Source organism: Talpa europaea, assembly GCF_964194135.1.
Source record: "Talpa europaea genome assembly, chromosome: 12".
NCBI lineage: Eukaryota > Metazoa > Chordata > Mammalia > Eulipotyphla > Talpidae > Talpa > Talpa europaea.
The window spans coordinates 34,763,378-34,784,585 of NC_140079.1; the positions used below are offsets into that span (position 1 = coordinate 34,763,378).

The following is a 21,208-nucleotide window of genomic DNA, read 5'->3' on the forward strand; positions in this document are numbered from 1 at the left end:
CCTAGAGCTTACCATACAGCCAAGTAGAAAAAATATACATAAAAAGCTACAATAAGAGAAAATGTAAAAAAAAAAAAAACAAGGTAGAAGATAGTTACTGATGAATTGATAGTCATATTGCCTATGATAACTCAGTTCTCCATTTTAAACCTGTGTACCTAAGCATTACATAATACCATTTATATTCATGTCATTTTGAATTGATTTATATAATTTAGTTTATTTTGTTTTTAAAGCACTTTTGTGCACATTATCTCATACATTCTGTGCAGTAATATTGTTACTGATGGAGAAACTGAGCTAAGAAAGAGAATTTGTGGAATTATTTAAATTCAGGACTAGAAATTCATAGTTCACTCTTTTACCACTAAACTAAGCTCTGTGCTGTAGAGCTTAATGAACAGGCAGGTAATGTAGTAACGACATTACTTGAACTTGTTTTCTCTGCCTAGAAGATTCTTTTCTCCCACCACCACATTTCTTTAGCATACAGGTCTCAGCTCAAATATCAACACAAAAAGAAAGTGTCTGTAGAACCAGTCTAAAAAGCTCACTCCCTCTACAACCTGCTTTCTGTCTCAAGTCTAGTACCATGGATACTCTTTACAGATTTAAGCTTCTTGCCTGTCTACTTTTTAAAATCTTGCCTGTCTTTCAACGCAAACCTTACCTTTTTTTTAAGGACCCTTTTTTTAAGGACCACCCAGAGTACTTAAAAAATATATTGTCTGTATAATTCATTTGAGTTATTCTAGTATGTCCCTAAGATATCTCTTCTCATTTGAGTTATTCTAGTATCTAGTCCCTAAGATATCTCTCCTATTGTTTTGAATTATCTATATGCATGTTATCTTGAAAATCAGAATAATAAGTACTTGAGAGGGAATTTCATGTGTTCCTTTCATGTATACCTTGCCCCTTACAAATTGATGTCACTAAATGTTTTTTTCAGTTGTATAATACTTTTTTTTATTTTTAACATTTATCATTTTTTTAATTTTTTTAGATAATATTTGTCACTAAATGTTTTTAATGAATTTTTTACAACAGATTTTACTCTTCACAAACTGTATATTTATAGTCTGTCTTTAATTTCCTTCACTCTTTTCTTAATGAAATACAAAGTGTACAGCCAATAACTTGGTTAACTATATTCAGTAAACACTAGCACTTTCTGATGATGTTTTTAATGGCATTGGCTGGGGACACAAAGGCTAAAGTAATAGAAGCTGTGCAAGTTTGTAATAGTCATCTTGCCAGATCCTGTTCTGTGGCTTTGTAGGAGAGTCCCGAGAGGCTTGTGTTATGTTTTCAGTTCTGCCACAAGTTACTGTGGGGCTTCAGGTAGATCACTAAACTCTCCAGGTTGCAGTTTCAATGTGATCATTTATAAGGTTCTGTTTTCTTTTTAAGGTAATATTCATTAGCTTTTAATATTACCTCACAACTTAAACTTTATTCTATTTTAAAACTTTCTCTCTAAGACTTTAGTAAAAAACTCCTTAATTCTACTCAAAGAACTCTTGATATTCTCTTTCCATCATTTCCTAAATATGATTTATACCAAACTTATGGGCTCTACTTCCACAATAAAGCTAAAGCCCATCTTCAGCTATCTCTGTCTCCACTGTTACTCACCTCAGAAACTGATTAGTTTTCTAGCCTCCATAAGAAAGGGGAACAACCTCTTCCTGTGTCTACACTCCTTACTACAAGCCCATCTGCCAGAACCCATCTGTCTTCAAAGCTAAGTCTGAAATGGAAGCCTGTGTCCTTAATCACTGTGCTATATAACCTTCTATTGATAGTCTGAGGAGGAGGGGCTGACACAAAAGGAAAGTGTTGGGCACTGAAAAGAAGAGGGGATGAATTAATGTGAGTATTCCTGAGTGGTTAAGTAAGATGAGGGGAGAGAGCTTAGCATTTGACTGCAAGGCGGTAGTATGGTGACAGGCAGGAGCAGTTTTAGCCAGTGGGAGAGAGAACTTGATTGTATGGGTTGAGAGGATAAACTGGAGAAGCTACTCACACTATTCTTTAAAGTCTTCCTGGATTAGGGAATAGACATCGGATGGTAGCTAGAGGGGAATTAAATAGTCAAACAATAGATTTTTATTTAATGTTTGTTTAAAGATGAGAGATACTAAATATTTGAAACCTGCTGGACAGTGTCTCGGAGGGTGGGATAAATTGTTGATGTAGGAGAGAGGGTAATTTTTTGGTTTGGGTTTGTTTTTCTTATGCATGTATGTGTGTTCACCAACTCTACAGTATACTCCAAAGTAGGGGACCTTCTGTACTGTTTTGTCTGTATGTTCTAAATCTAGAATAGTGCCCACCACAATAATGGCTGCTCGGAAACTTTGCAATAATTGAATAAGTGGATGTGTAGACTTCTCTTACCTTCTTTGAATTCATTCTTCACATACAGCTGGAGAGATATAAAAGACTATGTCACTGTCCAGTTTCAAGTCCTCAGTAGTTCTTGTTGCATTTAGAATAAAATTCCAACTCCTTGTGCCCGTAGGATCCCTCAAGAGGTAACGCTGGCCTGCAGCCCTGTGTCCCCACACCCCTGCTCCCATTAACCAGACTCCAGCAATGCTGGCCTTCTTTCATTGCCTGAAACCTAAGGCCCCTTTCCCACTTTCAGCCTTCGTAGATGATTTCTCCCACCAATCCCACCTTCCCAACATTCAGATGTCAATTTAAAATGACACCTTCGGGCCTCCCCGGTGGCACAGCGGTTGAGCGCTGGGTTGCGAGGCTGACCGCAGCCTCTGCGGCGTCGGTTCGATCCCCGGCTGCTCCCCTGCCACCGGAGGAGGGTCCCGCATGGCGCGCAGACCTCTCCTGCCTCCCGCTGCTCCCCTCAGCAGTGTACTTCGGTCCTTCTGCCTGTTCTGCTCCCCGCTCTGGCTCTGGTGAATTCTCTCACCCGCCCGCGCTTCTGACTGTACCCAGTGCTGGTATAAATAAATAAATAAATCTTAAAAAAAATAAAAATAAAATAAAATGACACCTTCTCAGAAAGGTTCTCTTAATACTGTGGCTGAGAACAAGGGCACTGGCCAGACCATGGGAGCTTGTATTTCAGCGCCATGTTTCTTCAATGTGACCTTGGACAAATAAGAAAAATTCTCATGTTTCCTGTCTATAAAATGAGGACAATAGCTATACTTATTTATACAGTTTTGAAGCTGGAGACAGTCTATAAAGCGTGTAGTAAGAGCCTGCCTGGCACATGGTAATAAGCAAAGTGTATTCATGGTCACCTTTATTATCTGCAGGTGAATATATCCCCACACTTCATTTTTATTTCAATTTTCTAGTATTTCTTCATAATGTTTACAGCAATTTAAAATTCACCTTCCTCACTAGATACAAAACAACATGAAAGCAGGAATCACCATCTGCCTTTCATCTCCATGCTCACTCTTGTACCTAATTCAGTACCTGGCATGTATGGATAGATAGCATGCTATAATATAAAATAGAATAGGCCAGGCATCATGCTAATATTGAACATCAGTGAGTGAATATTGAAACAGGGGAAGAGAGGGCCACAAAAGAGGCCACAGGGTCTCTGAGACCAGAGAGCCACTAAAAAGCCCCAAGGCCAAAAGGCCAAAAACCAAAACCAAGGGCTATAGCCTAACAAAGGACAGTGCCCGATAAGAGGACAGTTCACTGTGGGTTCTCACCCGTGCACACAATTGCAAGAGACCTCAGGCTCCAGGAACAACCATGGGGATTATTTACAAACAGGGGAAATAACAAGCTCACTGTACCCACAAGTGGCGGCTGCCTCACCCAGGCAGCATCAGTGGTAGTCGCCACCGGTCACCAGGAGTGCGGGACAGCACCGGCCAGTAGTGATGGGCACTGCTGGTCCTGCAGAGGCGGCGTCAGAGACACCCAGAGTTAACAGCTCTCTGTGAGTTTCTGGGTCATCCCAACAACAAACAGCTCTTTGAGGCACCAGGCCCAGGACCTTTGATGCTACTGTCAGGCAACGTCAGAGACAGACCCAAGGCCCAGTCCATGACACAGTCTTTCGGCTTCCCTCCCTCCTCAGAGGGCGGCTGCTGGATGCGTCTTTTCCTCTTTCTTTGGAAGCTGGATCCGTATTCTTTTCTTGAGGGGCTGGTGTCCTCTCTCCGTCTTCGGGGGCCCTGGTCATCGGCACCTTTCCTTTCGGGGCACCTGTCCTCTTCTCTCAGGACTGGGGTCATTGTCTACTTTTTCTGGGGGTCTCCCTTGTCCACTTCTCTCTTTGGGGGCTCTCATACTCTTCCTTTTTCTAGGGGCTCCCTCTAGGTCCCTCTACCCCTGGCTTATATCCTCTTTCACCCACAAGTCTGATTGGACCATTTAGCACCAATCAGCTCATAGCTCACACCTGATTGGTCCATTCTATGATCCAGGAAGTACACTCTTACATAAAAGGGCTCTGAGGAGCAACTGCCACAACTGACTTGTGGAGAGGGGGTGGGTCCTGGTAGCAAAAGTCTGACTGGACCATTCAGCACCAATCCGCTCATAGCTCACACCTGATTGGTCCATTCCATGATCCAGGACGTACACTGTTACATAAAAGGGCTCTGAGGAGCAACTGCCAAAACTGACAAAAGGCAGTTACTGGGCTCTGAGGAGCAACTGCCACAACTGACTTGTGGAGCAGCAGGGGAAGAGAACACCACTGTCCTACCGGCTCCAGCCGCTGAGGTGGCTGGGTGCCCATAACAGTATCACTGGAAGAACTGATGAAATCAAATCCCAGATTAGTCAGAGCAAGGTTTAAGTTTAATACTCTCTTTTTATAAAGTGGCATATGCTTTTTGGTTATTACTTTATATCAAAGGGTTGCTTCTTAAACTTGATTAAATGCTTTGAGCAGGAAGGTGTTTCATTGAGGCTGAGAGGCAATCTTATAAAATACATTATTTTATTGCTACTGAGAAAGGAAAAAATGCTATTTTAACTCTGACATGTCTATCAGTTTGATTTTTTTATACTTAAAGAAAGCCCTTTTGAAAAATCATAAATTACAATTGTATACCTATAAAATAAGAAAAATTAGCTGTGGTGCTCTTAAAATTTATTTGCATTCGGAGTCTAACTCTTCTAATGCACTTTGAACTCAACACCTCAATGTCCATGTTTTTTCCCTTAATGTCATTCTTTGTTATTAAGAGTTTTAGTGAAATATCATTTCTTAAATAACTGTCCATTGTTATATCCAGTTATTTCTTCCAAAATGCTCCCCGCCCCCCATTTTTAACATTATGATACACAGACACAGGTAGTGACAAATAAGACATGACTGCCACCTGGCCATAAGCTGTGATAAGGTGTCTGTCAATTCTACATATGTTAAGTGTAGGGGTGAAAAAATGTGTCTTGACTTAGAGAAATAAGATGCTGAATTTGCAAAATATTTGGAGAAAAATAATTGTTGTTTAGCGAGAACTGAGAACTGTTTGCCAGTAATGTCACTTGTTAAATATGTTTTTATTGTTTTTAGCCATTAATATTTGTATGCCATTTGACAATATTAATGTTCCTTATATCAGGTAAGCATCATAACAACCCAGTGTAGTAGATCTGCATGTTTTGTCAACATGGAAGACAGAGCCTCAGAGACACTCAGTAGGAGTCATTATTTGTGATGGACCATTTAGGAACCAGCTCTGTAGCTCTAAGTCTCAAGTTCTTTGTTATTTGCAGAGTCCAATAATACAAGTAGAGATTTGTGCAAACCAAAATTAAGAAGATTTTCAGATTTTATTTGTTATTCTGTATAGACTATACATGGAAGACTATCTTGACAACTTTATAAAAGTGAACAGCTACGTACAATCCTAATATATTTGAGAATATGTGAAGATATGTGAAATTTCTCTTTGTGTCTTTTCCCCCACTTTTTAATTGTAATGTTTCTTTACTGAGTTTGACATTTCGTTTTATATTCTAGATACATCTTTTATCAGATTGTGTTTACAAGTATTTTTTTCCTGGTCTGTAGCTTATCTTTTCATTCTTGCAACAGGGTTTTCATAGTGTATTATGAAATTTCAAAGTTTTTAATTTTGATAGAATTCAATCTATCAATTTTTCTCTTTATGAATTGTGCATCATTTCTAACAAATTATTGACTAACCCTTGGCCTTAACTATATATTCTGTCCACTGATTTGTGTGTTGGTCCTTTCTCCAGTGTCAGTCTTTATTACTGCAGATATATAATAGTGGAATTTGAAATCAGAAGACTTATTATTCATACTTCATTAATTTTATCTGTAGCTACGAAAAATTCTGAGATTTTAACAGGAATTGTATTAAACTTCTTTATCAGTAGGGGAAGAATTGATATCTTTATTATGTTGATTTTTCCAATTCATAAACAATGCATGTCTCTACAGTAAGGTCTTTGATTTTTCTTGTCAGCATTTGTAGTTTTCACTGTGCAAATCTTGTATATGTTTTCTTAGATTTATACCTAAGTCTTTCTCTCTCTTTTTTAGCAAGTGATATTATACTTTAAATTCTGGTTTCCATGTGTTCATTGCTAGTTTACAAAAATACAATGATTTTTGTATGTTGATTTTATACTTTGGTGGCCAGTGCTTTTGGTACTATGATGACTAGCTCTTGTAAGAATGTTTATCCTTGATGTTTTTCCTAATCTTAGAGCAAAAGCATCCAGTCTCTTATCATGTGGAATAATGTCATAGGTAGTTTGGTAGATTTTTTTTATCAAGTTAAGGAAGTTCTTCTGTTTCTTGTTGTTGAGTCCTTCTTATGAATAGGTGTTGGATTTTCAAACACTCTTACTATATCAGTTCATACAACTATGTGACTTTTTTTCTTAGTTTGCTACTCTGGGGGATAATGATATTCCGACAAACCCATTTGGTCATAGTACATAATTTCTTACATATTGCTGAATTATTTTTCTAATTTTTAAAAAGATTTATTTATTTATGCATACAGGAACTGGGGTATAAGCCAGAGGTGCGGGGAGGTGAGAGGTTTCACCAGAGTGGGGAGCGGAACAGGCAAATCCACTGAAATACACTGCTGAGGGGAATAGTAGGTGAGACAGCAGAGGACTGCTGTGCCATGTGGGTTGCTCGCTGGCCAGTCAGGATCGAACTCACACTGCAGTGGCTGGTGATATCTTCATAGCACTGTCTTTCACCCCTGCACCACCAGGGAGGCCCTATTTTTCTAATTTTTGTATACAAAGGATTACAATTCTTCACCTATACATCAGCTATCCAATGGAACTTTTTATGATGATGAAAATGTTCTATATTTGTGCTATACAGTACAGTAGCCACTAGACCATGTGTATTAGTCTGCATTCTCCAGAAAAAACAGAACCAATTAGAGATTGCTAGCAAGCTTGACTGATAGATTGATTGAGTGATTGATCTATTCGAGAGGAGTGGTTTACATGACTGGAGGCTAAGAAGACCCTATCTGCAGTGAGTAAGCTGGAGAGCTGATAATATAGTTCTACTCTTGAGTGCTAGTCCAAGGCAGTATGAACCTTATGTCCCAACTCAAAGACAGAAATGGTCCTTTGTTATTCCATCTTTTTTCTATTTAGGCCCTCAGTGGATTGCATATCCCACTCCTATTAAGAAAGGCAACATACTTTATGAATTCAAATGTGAATGTCATCCAAAAACACCCTCATAGACATACCCAGAGATAATATTTAGTCAAATGTCTGGGCACCCTGTCTTTGACACATAAACTTAAACATCACATTGTATGTGCTTACTATTTAAAATATGGCAAGAGCAACCAAGGAACTAAATTTGTAATTTTAAGTAATTTAAGTAACTACACATAGCCTGAAGTACTGTACTGGGCAACAGAGTACTTATATCTCTGGCCTAGAATAGAGTTTTGATTGGTGCCATAGGATTTCTTCTCCAATCTAGCTTCCACCTGGCCCCTGGAACACTCCCTTTGGGAGAACCAGGCTGCCTACAAAGTCTCACTACCCCAAGGCTACCATACTATGAACAAGTATAAGCTAGCCGGATAGATAAGTGCATGAGGACACAGAGATGGTTCTATCTAACCATCTCATTTGAAGCATCAGAAATAACGAAAGAAGAAACTTGTGCCTCAGTCAGGCTCAGATAAAGTCAGCCACAGCTGCCATCTGATTCTGGACATATGAAAGCCCCAAGCAAGAACCTACAGCTAAACCAACAGAACCATGAGAAATAATGTTAAGGGACAATTAGGGTGTTTGCAAAAGTAATAGTTAATCAGATAATCACAAAAGAAATAGACTAAGAGTCAAGGTTCCCTATTTAACTGACTCTGCTAGTCTGCAGTCTTCTTTTCTACTTGTACCTCACTTCCTTGCTTTTGGTGCCCAAACTTTTATCTTTGAAACTGCATTTGCACTTTGGAAAAATCATAATGATCTGAACTTCAACTCTGTTGGATTTCTGACCTCATGTTTAAAAAAGCTTTTCTTAATAAAAGGTTTATACTCTTTTCCTTCCTGCTTTCAAACTAACTCGAACCAATGCTTGTCTTTTTTTCCCTTACAAAAAGCCTTAACTAGTTAATACAAGCTAACACTCTGATCTTTTTCAATCGATTCTCTTTTAAAAGTCTCTTTTAAAAGTCAGAAGGCATATACCATATGCTTCATGATCAACATTTGGACAAATTCTTTGCTACCAAAAGAAAATGTATGGGGGGCCTCCCTGGTGGTGCAGTGGTTAAAACCTCAGTACTATCAAGCTATTGCCAGCCACTGCAGCATGAGTTCAATCCCATTCAGGGAACTGACCTACATGGAACAGCAGACCTCTCTAGTCTCTCCCGCTGCTCCCCTCAGCAGTATATCTCAATAGACCTGCCTGTTCTGCTCCCCACTCTGTCTCTGGTGAATCCCTCTCACCCCTCATACCTCTGGCTTACACCACAGTTCTTATATGCATAAATAAATAAATCTTTAAGAAAAAGAAAATGGTTGGGAGGGGAGAAGGATGTGCTGGGTATATAGCCAAGCTACTGCATAAACAACACTGCTGCTTGTAACAGTAAGACTAGTCATGTAGTAAAATCCTGTATAAGCTACTTATACAATGTACAGATTTTGCTGTTTAACATAATGGTAAGGCCTTGAATATTATCTTTCAATAATATACTTTTTATTCCACTGAGCTCAGATTTAGCAAGTATTAAATATAATGAAAAGTTATTTAGAAGGCTTACTGTCATGATTGTAATTACTGAGCATTTTTTGTGTAATTAACACTTAAGAGGGCAATTTTTGGAGTCTGCCAATTTCATTGATTCTACTACATCAATGATATATTTTTCATTCCAGTTCTAAGAACAGATGGAATTTGCTATGGATAATTCATTTGCTCTTAATCAACGAAGCCCATGTAATGGAATTCCATCTGAGAAGAAAAACAACTTCCTTGTGTCAGAAGATCATGGACAGAAAATCCTAAGTGTACTACAGAATTTTAGAGAACAAAATGTCTTTTATGATTTTAAAATAATCATGAAAGATGAAACAATCCCATGCCATCGTTGTGTATTAGCAGCATGCAGTGACTTTTTCAGGTACTTTATATATTTATGCCTCAGATTTTATTATTTGGATAATTATTTTTTATAACTACTCAATTTCCCCTCCACAGTAGCATGCACAACAATAATTTTTAATGCTTATTAAAAGCTCCTAGAGTAATGACTTTTGAGTATGAAAAGTTAATACGACTATTTTGAAGGCTCGGGTCTTCCCAGGATTGTGTTTCTCAAAGCTCTGTGGAACATTATTAATCCTTTGAAATGTTCTGAAAAAAAATGTTTTGATCGGGGTCATTTTTGTTTGGAGGATCCCTGCACTGTATCATTTAGAAAAAGAGGAAAGGACAGATTGATCAAAGTTCAAAGACAATGAAGAGTCTAAGACTAAAATAAATTCCAGTCTTCCATGTATAGATTATCACGGGAGAGGAACTTTAACCCAGATTTAAAAATTTCGCCTCTCTTTGGCAAGTTATCCCTAAAATGGAGAAAAATAATTCCAGAAACACTTCTAGAGAGTACCCAAATTATTTTCGTCCTCAGCAACTTTCTGTATATAATTTGGTTTCCCAAGTAGATAATCCTGTAGGGACAGGCCTCATCACAACACTAAATCCACCGTGATCACAGCAGGTTTCTGAAGCTGCCAGTTAAGATCAGACACCTGCCTTAGAACCATGGTAACCCTATTAACGTGATACCATCCTGGTAGGCCTCTCGGTGAGACATAGGCCTCTCAGTGACATCTGGCTGTCAGTCCTCCTAGTCACACTACAGTAAACTTATAGCCTAATTGCAGTATTTTGCATAATGTTCCATTTTGGAAGCAATTTTTCTTTGAAGTAAGCAGGGTTTAAAACTATAATAATTAACTTGATGTTAAGAGAGTAAGATTTAAACTATACAGAGGTAAGTTAATTTATACTGGTTTTACTTTTTTGTCTATCTCGTGCTTTACTACCAATATATAATTAGACTTTACCTTTATTGCCCTGCACTGAAACTGCACTTCATTCAGCAAAAGTTGTCTACTACTTGCTAAACAGAGGTTCCTGCTGGGTTTCCAGCTTTGCACTGGGGAGCAGTGGCTCAGGGCTGCATCAGTTTCCTGGGGGCAGGAAGGCTACAACAGTCTTGAACAGTTTGCCTAAACAGGCTAGATGTTTTCATCTGTACATTTCATTTCTTCTTCAGGTAACCTGTTATTCTTCAAATTCCGCTGGAGCCCTTGCTGCTCTTACCCTGCCACTCAGTTTCCACTAGTTTCTTCCCACCTCTCTTCCAATCAGTTTTCTTCCATGTGACTCTTTTTTTGCTCCCTTACCCTTCAAGTCACTTTAGCATCACAGAAAGCTGAACACTACACTGGTTAAGGACTCGGCCCCTTATGATCCATACACTAAATCTAAATCCCAGCTCCACTATCTACTAGATGTGGCCTTAGGCAACTTACTTCCCCTTTTCTGGCTCTAGTTTCTTATTTGTAAAAATAATAATAATAAGGTAATAAAAATAGAACCAGACTCATAGAGTCAGTATGCTTTTGAACTATTGTATAGTAATGGTTAGGACAGTGTCCACGTCATTTGATTAGTGTCAGCTGTTATTTTGCCCATAGTACTTGTTCTGCTTACTCTTAGCTTTTTATGGATCAGTTTTAAATGTTTTATTCTTAGAACAATCAATTTAAATTGTTCTACCTGTTTTGAAGTTTTATAATGACCTATATTAAATATCCTTTATTATATGTTTTACTGATGAGAACCCAGTTCACATAAGAATACGTATACATAAAGATAAAAATTCTGTCCCTTACACTTTTGTACCAGAAAGCCACTAAATCATAATATTTGTGTTGTAATCTAACTCCCTGAAGTATGGGGAGGAAAAGCATAAAACAGAAATAGCAGGAGAGCACATAATATATGATAAATGCATTTTACAATGTTTTTGGAAAACAAAAATTACTATTGAAATGCAAAGTCTTTGGAGACAAGACTGAAAAAGAATCACACATTGTGTAACATTATATAACCACTTTCTGGTAACATGGTAAATCTGAGACAGTGAGACAGATGTTAACAGGATACTTTAAAGATGAGTAGGATGAAGTATAGAGCTATGATCTGTGTCTTCTCAGAAAATGTGGAAGCTGATTAAAAATACATAGACTCTGCTAGAAAACACTTTTTTTACAATAATGATAACAGCTGGTACTTTACATTAACTCCTTTACTCAGTGGAATAGATACTATTGATACCGGAATTGTCAGGCCTAGTCTCCCAGCCGGGATCGGATTTCAGGCTGCAGGGCAGCGCTGAGCCCCAGCCACTAGACCCCCACAGGTTGGTGTCTCACGAAGCCCCAGCAGGAACTTCTCAGACGCTCAGGCAAGCAAGCGAGAAGAGGCAGGTTTGTTTAGAAGAAAAAGTTTATTGAGGAGGAAAAGAGCAGAAATAAAGTGGGACTCCCAGGCCAGGGAACCAGGCCTGGGAGGGGCAAGGAAGCCAAAGCAGAGTCGTGTCTTAGGGAATATATACCTTTTTTCCCTCATTATTCTAAAACTTCACCAGTCTCTTTGTGATTGGTTAGTTCTTGGCTGTCTCACTTAATTTGCTACTGAGTGGAGGATCTTCACATTCCTTATCTAGCAGGTCTGTCTTTCCCCATTTGTTGCATCTTTATCTTTATGGCCCAGTCCTCTGGATGGGCATCCCTGCATTGAAGTTAAACAGCTGCCCTTCTAATGTGACCATAAATTAAACCACTCTCCATTTCTCCAATCTCCGCCTCCCTTTACCACCTGAAGGAAACCAGGACCAGCGTTAACAATGTTGTCCTTGGTCCTGGCATGTTTGTTTTTCCTAATGGAATGGGTTACTTTCCCTTGCTTGTCCTTATCTCTGAAGCCTCCCTAAATTTTTCAGAGGTCCCCTCCTGCACTATCCCTAAAACTGCCTAATAACCCTAGCTTGCCCTGTCTCACTACCAGTAGATCCCTGTTTTCAAATGGAGAATTTGAAAGACATTGCAGTTAAATATCTCCAAAGTCACACAGTTAAAAAAGGTATAGTTGTTCAGCAGGCAATGAGGTTCTAGAGGCCATGCTCTTAATAGTACCCTCAGCTGACTGTATATATCTAATAACACAATTGTCACCACAAGTTAATATTTCTAAGTTGTTATACATTACTGTAATACTCTGCCCAACGTGTGATGTATGTAATTTTGGGAACTGTTTGTTTTTATGTTGGCCTAGTATGAAGGCATTCTTACATTCTTACATTCTGCATTTCTAGGGCCCCTTGTATTTTTCAGTTGGATGCTAGTGCATCTTTAATAACTTTCATTACCCTCCAGGGTAGACTTGAATCACAACCGTGTTTCCTTGCAGAGTTTTTGGTATCTGCAGGCACTGCTCACAAGTGTCGCTGCATAATATTAAATACAAACCAGTATTAAAACCAGAACCAAACCATTTGACCTTCAGTACTAATGAATGGTCAATGGGCAGTCTAGCTTCTTTGTTGAAGCTCTTTCCACATAATCTCCATTTGTTTGTTCTACTGACAGCTGTTGCATCAGCAACACTGCAGTGATAAAGAAAAGAAACAGGGGTCATGGAGCAGGTTGTAGGATGCAGTATGCTGCTCTATGCAGGATCCTGGCCTTTTTATGACAGAGAAGGTGGGTCAAACTGAACACTGTATTTTGGGCTTTAGGGAGGGTAAGTATACACCAGACTACCACCTATGGCTCTAATCTTATTAACAAGGTGTTCCACTGATCAGTCCCTGGGGCACAAAGCACATGAGTATAGCCTCAGGGTGATCAAACATCCTGCTCTTGTCTAAGTTGAAAGGAGGCTTATATACTACACCCACAGACAGCCACTATAATGGGTTTGTTTAAATCATAAAAATGGATGTGTAAAGTATAAAATTTTTGTTTCGTAAAGTTAATATAAGTACAGGGTAGCAATACTTTTTTTTTTGCCAAAGTCAATAATAAAATACATTTTAGCCACTTGCCCAAACATTTCTAAATAATTTATATTTTTGTTAAGTTGGGCATCCAGATTTCCCAATTCCTAAGATTCTACAACTTTGCCATGTAGAGGTAAGTTAGAAGTTATTATGAAGAACATTCAGATGATTTAATTATTCAAATCAGGAGACCCATCTTCATCTATCCTGAAAACTTATTTTTAGCCTTTCTCTTGTGGCTTAGGGTATATTTACTACACTTAGAGAATCATATTTCTTTTTTCCTAAAATTCTATGAAATGTATGTTTTTAGACCTGTTTTAATTTTCTTTTACTTGGTGGATTTTCCTACATTCACAGAACCATTGGCAACATGTTTCACTACTGCCAAATTAAAACTATGTTTGGAAGACTTTCAGCTCCTAAACCCAAAAGTGCATTATGTATTTTACATAATTTTAATTATCAACTGCACAGTTGATACTAATTATCACATAAACAAAGAAATTCTGTCATTAGAGAGATTTTACCTGAATTTTATGAATAATTTATAAGGACATCAAATCAGTATATAAAATTTGAATGTTTTTACAGTCTTCTTTGGATTAATTGCTGTAGCCCAGTTATAATTTTTACAATCTCACAATGTTAGAGTTATATAATATATAATCTGCAGATAAATAATACGGTATGTAACTATTCTATGTATTGAAATGATTTGTTAGGATGCTTTTAAAATACATGTTGCAAATATTTTTTAAAATCAGCCTAAGGGTAAAGGAGGATACCTCTTTAAAGCAGGCTTGAAAATATCTATGGAATAAAATGTTCCTGGTTACTTGTTCTTCTGTGTTCTCTATTTTTACAGGGCTATGTTTGAAGTAAACATGAAAGAAAGAGATGGTGGAAGTGTTACCATTACTAACTTGTCCTCCAAAGCAGTAAAAGCATTTCTTGATTATGCCTACACTGGAAAAGCAAAGATAACTGATGATAATGTGGAAATGTTCTTCCAGTTGTCATCATTTCTTCAAGTTTCCTTCCTATCCAAAGCTTGCAGTGACTTTCTAATAAAAAGTATTAATCTTGTCAATTGCTTACAGTTATTATCTCTATCAGATAGCTATGGCTCTCCCCGTTTGTTTGATCATGCATTATACTTTGTACAACATCACTTTTCCTTATTATTTAAGTCTAGTGATTTCTTAGAGATGAACTTTGGAGTACTGCAAAAATGTCTGGAATCAGATGAATTAAATGTTCCTGAAGAAGAAACTGTACTGAAAGTTGTCCTTAGTTGGACTAAACATAATTTAGAATCAAGACAAAAGCATCTGCCTCATTTGATTAAAAAAGTAAGGCTGCATCAGTTACCTGAGGAGACACTTCAAGACTGTCTGCTCAGTGAAGAGGGTTTACTCAAAAGCACAGGCTGTTTTGACACCATCATGGATGCGGTACAGTGTGTGCAAGGTTCAGGTGGACTTTTCCCTGATGCTCGACCCTCCACAACTGAAAAATACATATTTGTTCACAAAACTGAGGATAATGGGGAGAATCAATATACATTTTGCTATAATATTAAAAGTGATTCGTGGAAGATACTGCCACAATCACACCTGATTGACTTGCCAGGATCTAGTCTGTCTAGTTACGGAGAGAAAATGTTCTTGACAGGTGGCTGCAAAGGGGCATGTTGTAGAACAGTGCGACTGCACATTGCAGAATTGTATCATGACGCCACTGATCAAACCTGGTGCTACTGTCCCGTCAAAAATGATTTCTCCTTAGTGTCAACGATGAAAACACCAAGAACCATGCATACGTCAGTTATGGTTCTCAACAGACTCTTTGTCATAGGTGGAAAGACGAGAGGATCTCAGGAAATTAAAAGTCTCTTAGATGTTGAATCTTACAACCCTCTTTCCAAAGAATGGGTGTCTGTTAGCCCCTTACCCAGAGGTATTTACTATCCTGAAGCAAGCGCGTGCCAAAATGTAATTTATGTCCTTGGCTCAGAGGTAGAGATTACAGATGCCTTCAACCCATCTCTTGATTGCTTTTTTAAATACAATGCTACAACTGATCAGTGGTCTGAACTAGTAGCAGAGTTCGGGCAGTTTTTTCATGCAACACTAATTAAAGCTGTCCCGGTAAACTGCACACTGTATATATGTGACCTTTCCACCTATAAGGTTTATAGTTTTTGTCCAGATACTTGTGTTTGGAAGGGTGAAGGTTCCTTTGAATGTGCAGGCTTTAATGCAGGTGCAGTTGGAATTGAGGATAAAATTTATATATTAGGTGGTGATTATGCACCAGATGAAATCACAGATGAAGTGCAGGTATACCACAGCAGCAGATCTGAGTGGGAAGAAGTTTCACCCATGCCAAGAGCCTTAACTGAATTTTACTGTCAAGTGATTCAGTTTAATAAATACAGGGACCCATGGTTTTCTAATCATTTCTAAAAGTAGTACATGCTTACGCATCCTAAAACTATTTGAGTCTTAGAAACCTACAGTAAGTGTCAACCATAATTGTTGGTGAAAAGGTCTTTGCATCTTAAAATGTCCCTCTGCTAGTGAATTACTATGACTGTAATGTACGCCACTTATGAATAAGGAGTTCCAAGAAACTTAAAATGTAAAGTACATTTTAAGAAAAATTATATTGAATAATCTTGGAAATTCAGAATACTTAGTATTTTCCTATGTAAGCAAAACTCATATGCTTTGATGTTTTCATTTTTAAAGTACTTTATCAATGAAAGACTAGTATAAGCAAATCAAAGTTAACAGGGGAAATTTCTTTAGTAAAAATGAATTATTTATACTCGATTATATGAGGTGAAAAATAAATTAGAGGTGAGAATTCTACCTTATTACTACAGGTATAAGAGTTATTGAATTCTTCTTTCTGATCTTTGTTAACTTCTTTTAAACCCTTTTTTCACCATTTATTTATCATAAATTTTTCTAAAATGTGATACATTTCCCTAACCTAAATTGCACTAAACATGGTCCAACTAAGATTCAGCTCTTCATTAAGAGCATAAGATATCAAGTTGCAAAGCCATAATGCCATTGGTAATTACTGACATGATGATTCTACTAGTTCTCACTGTTGGTTTATTTCAGTATCTAGGAGTATTGTATTTCTCTTTATATTTTCTGGCTCAAGCTCAGTAAATTAACACTCTTGATTTCACTAGTAGTTCTAAGCTACACTTGAGTTTATCTTAACATGTAAGCTGTTGAGTGAAGTTTTTGTATTCTGGGGTGGTAGTCCTAAAATACCTTTCTGTCATTACCTGTTTCCAATATAGTTGAGGATGTATGGAAAGTTGCCCCCTAGATAGGTGGGTCATTAATGTCACATTTCTCAAGCTTTTAAATGTTCACATTTGAGTTGCAGAAAGAAATTTGGGGGGTTTAAAATAAACTAGTACCCTATCAATATTCAGTGATGATACATACCAACTGTAAAGAACCATGCTAGTTTACCACATTAGTAAATTATTCATAGTGAATTCTTTTCTAAATGTAAAAATGTGACTGGGCTTTTGGTATTGATAGTGGTCTTTGCAGCCTGCTTCTGTTTAGATGTTTCATCAACTTTAACCCAAAATGATAGAATGTTAATCATTCATGTTCTCAGCTAAGATGATTCTGCCTTATAAGATGATATATTTCTTTAATCAGTTTTAAAGATATAAACATAGGTTTTAAGGCCCCCGATTTATATCTCAGGTAACACATATATTTGATTTCTCTGGAATGAAATGTAGTTTCCCACAGTCTGCAGTAAGTGTTAATCTGTTGTATATATTCTTTAGAAGTGTGTTTTTACATGGAAATATACCTAACTTTAGAAGTGTGTTTTTACATGGACATAGACCTTTAATTCTAGCATATAGATATATGCAATCATAAATTTCAAACATATTTTTCAAAATATTAATAGAACAGATATTAGACTACATTATCATGCATTTTCCAAATCAAGGACTTTCCCTACTCAGATGATAGTTGTTTAGAATCAGTGGCCTTCCTTTCCACCTACCTTAATTGGCTTTTCCCTTTTCTGTGTATGTGTGTGTAAGAGAGACTTTGAAAACAAATTATTTGAGAAAAGCCATAATAGAATGGGTGACCTATATGTGGATTTTCTGAATTGTTTAAGCATATGTAAAGTATGTTAAAAGTAAATATTGTTTTAATCACTGACTCTAGGAATTGTTAATCTCTTCCAGAAAGAAGAAACTAAAACAAAATAGTGTCCCTTCCTCATCTTATTTCATTATTGTATCATCTCGATTTCCACCTCTCATTGGCCATTGATTTATGGTAGTATTTCTAGGAATATCCTTGTTTTCAAGGCCTGGGTGGCTCCCTCTACATTTGATCTAATAGAGTTTCTAATTCACAAGGTTTCCTGTCTTAATTCTACAATTGCTGCAAGTTACTTGTTAATATTTTTACTTATTGCCATCCCTTTACATCCACATCTGAGTGCTGTTCATCAGTTACAACTGTGAGAAAAGTGCAGTCTAATCATTAAACACCAAAATGTATTTACTGTTCTTTTTTTACTTGTCACCATAGCAACTGGTGCTGGTGCTGCACTAAGTTCCATTAATAACTGATCTTGTTCTCATTTTGCATCATCATGTAAAGGTAGTGTTTTTATTTGATCTAATTTGCTTTATTGAAAAATGATTATGTTCAGAATTCTCAATGAATTCAACCACAAACACATAGTCCATGAGTAGTGGTTATATTTTTCTGACCTTGCCAATCACTGTGACTTCATTATCCATGGACCAGTAATACTGAGGGCTCACCCTCTGCTCTGGATCTCTGACATGCCAGTATCAATGATGTGTCAAGTCTATCACAGTAGGAGGAGCTGTACTTCCTGATTGTAAGGTTAGGTTCAAGAGGATATACCATCTCTTCATCTATGGCTTTGTCCCTTGGTCCGTTTTTGTTTTTTTCTTTAAAGTCTGCCTTCCTTTCATTCCATTATCATCCTTCTTCTAGTGCTACAGGTTAAAAGACAAAATAATTGTGCTTATTATCCAGATTGCTATAATTCTTGTGGATAAATTGTGTTTAACATTTCTAAATTCTTTATTATCTGTTGAGGTCCACTATATTTAAATTACACACACAAACACACAAAAGCTACTACTGTAATGTTTTCTAAATTTGAATGTAGGTATACAGCATTACTAAATATATAAAAATATTTAAATTTAACATCTAAGATCAATTCCTTGAGAGAATTTTAAACCTGATTTTAAAGGTAGAGCACCTTTTGTTCATTGATGGCCTGTGAGACAAAGCAGTATGAAAAGTATTTGCATAATCAAAATTAACTATATTCCCATGTCACTCTACTCTAGTTGTAGGAAGAAAGAAAGTCTTTATCACAGCAGTCTTCACTACATGCAACCCTTGAAAGCTAGAATATTATTTGAGAGCAACCACATGCTGCAACATGATTCCATTTTTCCCAGCTGTCAAGAAGCGTAATTGAATATGTGTTCAGCATACCTAGCTCAAGGTATTATGACTGAAAATGCGAATAAAGTAAAAAGGGAACCATCAGTTTACATTTTGATATTTGGAAGCAAAAAATGTAATTTAATGTAATGATTAAGTATATAGTGAATACACTGTGATTTTTAGTTCATCATTCTCAGTTTAATTGAATCCGGTGTTTGAAAACTCTTGAAATTGAATGTGTAAAACACAAAATATCTTCTTGTGGGCAGCTTAGAGGGAGATCTAAAAACAAAGCCTAGAACTTATAAGGAATCAGATTTCCATTCAACATAAGAAACAACTTTACCCCACTTTATAAAGCCATATTTTATAATAAGACTAGTTATCAGAGACTGTGGCAGATGATGAGCCCAATAAATTCCTTTACAGGAGTGCATGGCCAAAGATCTGTACATTTTATTCACACAATTTGATCTTCACAGTTTTCTGACATATGACTGCTTTCTCTTCCAGTTTATTTAGCATTTGAGGCATTCTGAGTAACTTCACTTCCATGGTTTTGCATAGTCAAAACTTAATAGGACTTGAGTCTTGAAATGACATCATTTTTAGAGCACTTTTATTGGAAGGAATTTGTTCTTTTTTTTAATCATTCAGGGAAAAATCTATAAAAGGTGCTGACATTTATTGTGAGCTACTAATGGGGATTTTTCCTTCTATCCTGCCATAGATGCACATTTGTTTTATACTGAATAGAAACTGAAAGACTGGTACCTAAAATTTTCTCCTGAAATATTGTTATTTTTCTGCAAATGTAACAATAAAGCTAAATATAGTATTCAAGTTAAATATATGATTTGAAAGAAATCTTTGTCTTAAAAATCCAAATGAATTTATAAATTAAGTTTGATGATATTTCGATGCCTAATCAAAACTAATACCTAAATAGGGAATTTAAATCACAGGGTAATACTATTACATACTTATCAAAAGACAACTGTTCTATATCATAGTCTATTTAAACTTGAAAATAACCTCAGAATCTATTATAGTTTCTGACCTGGTATATTAGTCCCCTCTGAATTCTAAAACACCCTTGGCACATTAGAACTTTTTTTTTTTTTAATTTCAAATTCAATATATTCAGGGCTAAAAAACTCACTACCTTCATTTTTAAACAGTTCCATTACAAAATTCTTCCTGATATTGAAAGCAGTTCTGGCTCCCTATATAATTTCCAGCCCTTGGTCCTCAGTTTCTATCTTCACAAGCATTTTAAACAGTAGCTCCTCTAAAATGAAGGCTCCTTTTCCTTCTTGTTCAAATGACGAGCACATCAAAGTCTGCCATACAAAACAATCAGGTCACATACCTTCTGCTTGTACATTTGCCTCAGAGAATTAATCCTAACGCTGTTGCCTTTTGATGGATTCAGACTGACCCACAAGGCAGAATCTTTTGATAATCCTAACACTTGACTCGCTTAACCAGTTCTCTGGCTCTTACAAATCCAATTTGAGCTAGAGCTTTGCTGTGTCTCTTTTCTTCCACCATCAACGTAATCGCAAACATTTTCTGGGAGACTTCTAAAGTCAAATGCTTATGCCTTCCAATCGTTTGTCACTTCACATGGCTTGAGAGTTTTAAAAACACATCGAAAGACAACCCTCCCAAAAGTAGACAAGGAACCAAAGCAGTCACATCACTGGTGGTTAATGAAAAGATAATGTGCTCATCAGTCAAAACAGGCCAACCTTTGGTAATAACTTAAATATGGATATTCATCTGTGCTGATCATGCAGGTAGGTATAGCATGGTATTTCCAAAAACAATGTCATTGTTAAATAACTCTAAGGGTCAGGTAACTTTATTCATGACATCCCTAGCCATCCTGTCTAACTAGCTCAACAAATTATGCCACTAATTCCCAGGGTAACAAGTTTGCTGAAATAACTCAGAGTATAGTTCTCTGAATATCATCTGTGGTGTCAATTATTTCTTTACATATCTGTCTTATTTAATTGGAAGCCCTTAAGAATAAGAACATATCTTCATTTCTGTACCTATTCATTAGTAAAATGGCTGCACACAATATGGTAACTAATAAAGTGATATTTCATGAGA

At 36.9% G+C, this 21,208-nt stretch overlaps 1 protein-coding gene across 1 annotated transcript; it reads left to right on the forward strand.

Moving 5' to 3' along the window:
* Positions 1–9,384: 9,384 nt before the first annotated feature.
* On the forward strand, positions 9,385–16,042 carry KBTBD3 (kelch repeat and BTB domain containing 3; the record flags this gene model as incomplete). Its single annotated transcript, XM_084251101.1, has 2 exons — positions 9,385–9,617; positions 14,440–16,042. The coding sequence occupies 2 exons, from the start codon at positions 9,385–9,387 to the stop codon at positions 16,040–16,042; spliced, it is 1,836 nt and encodes a 611-aa protein (XP_084107227.1).
* Positions 16,043–21,208: the final 5,166 nt, after the last annotated feature.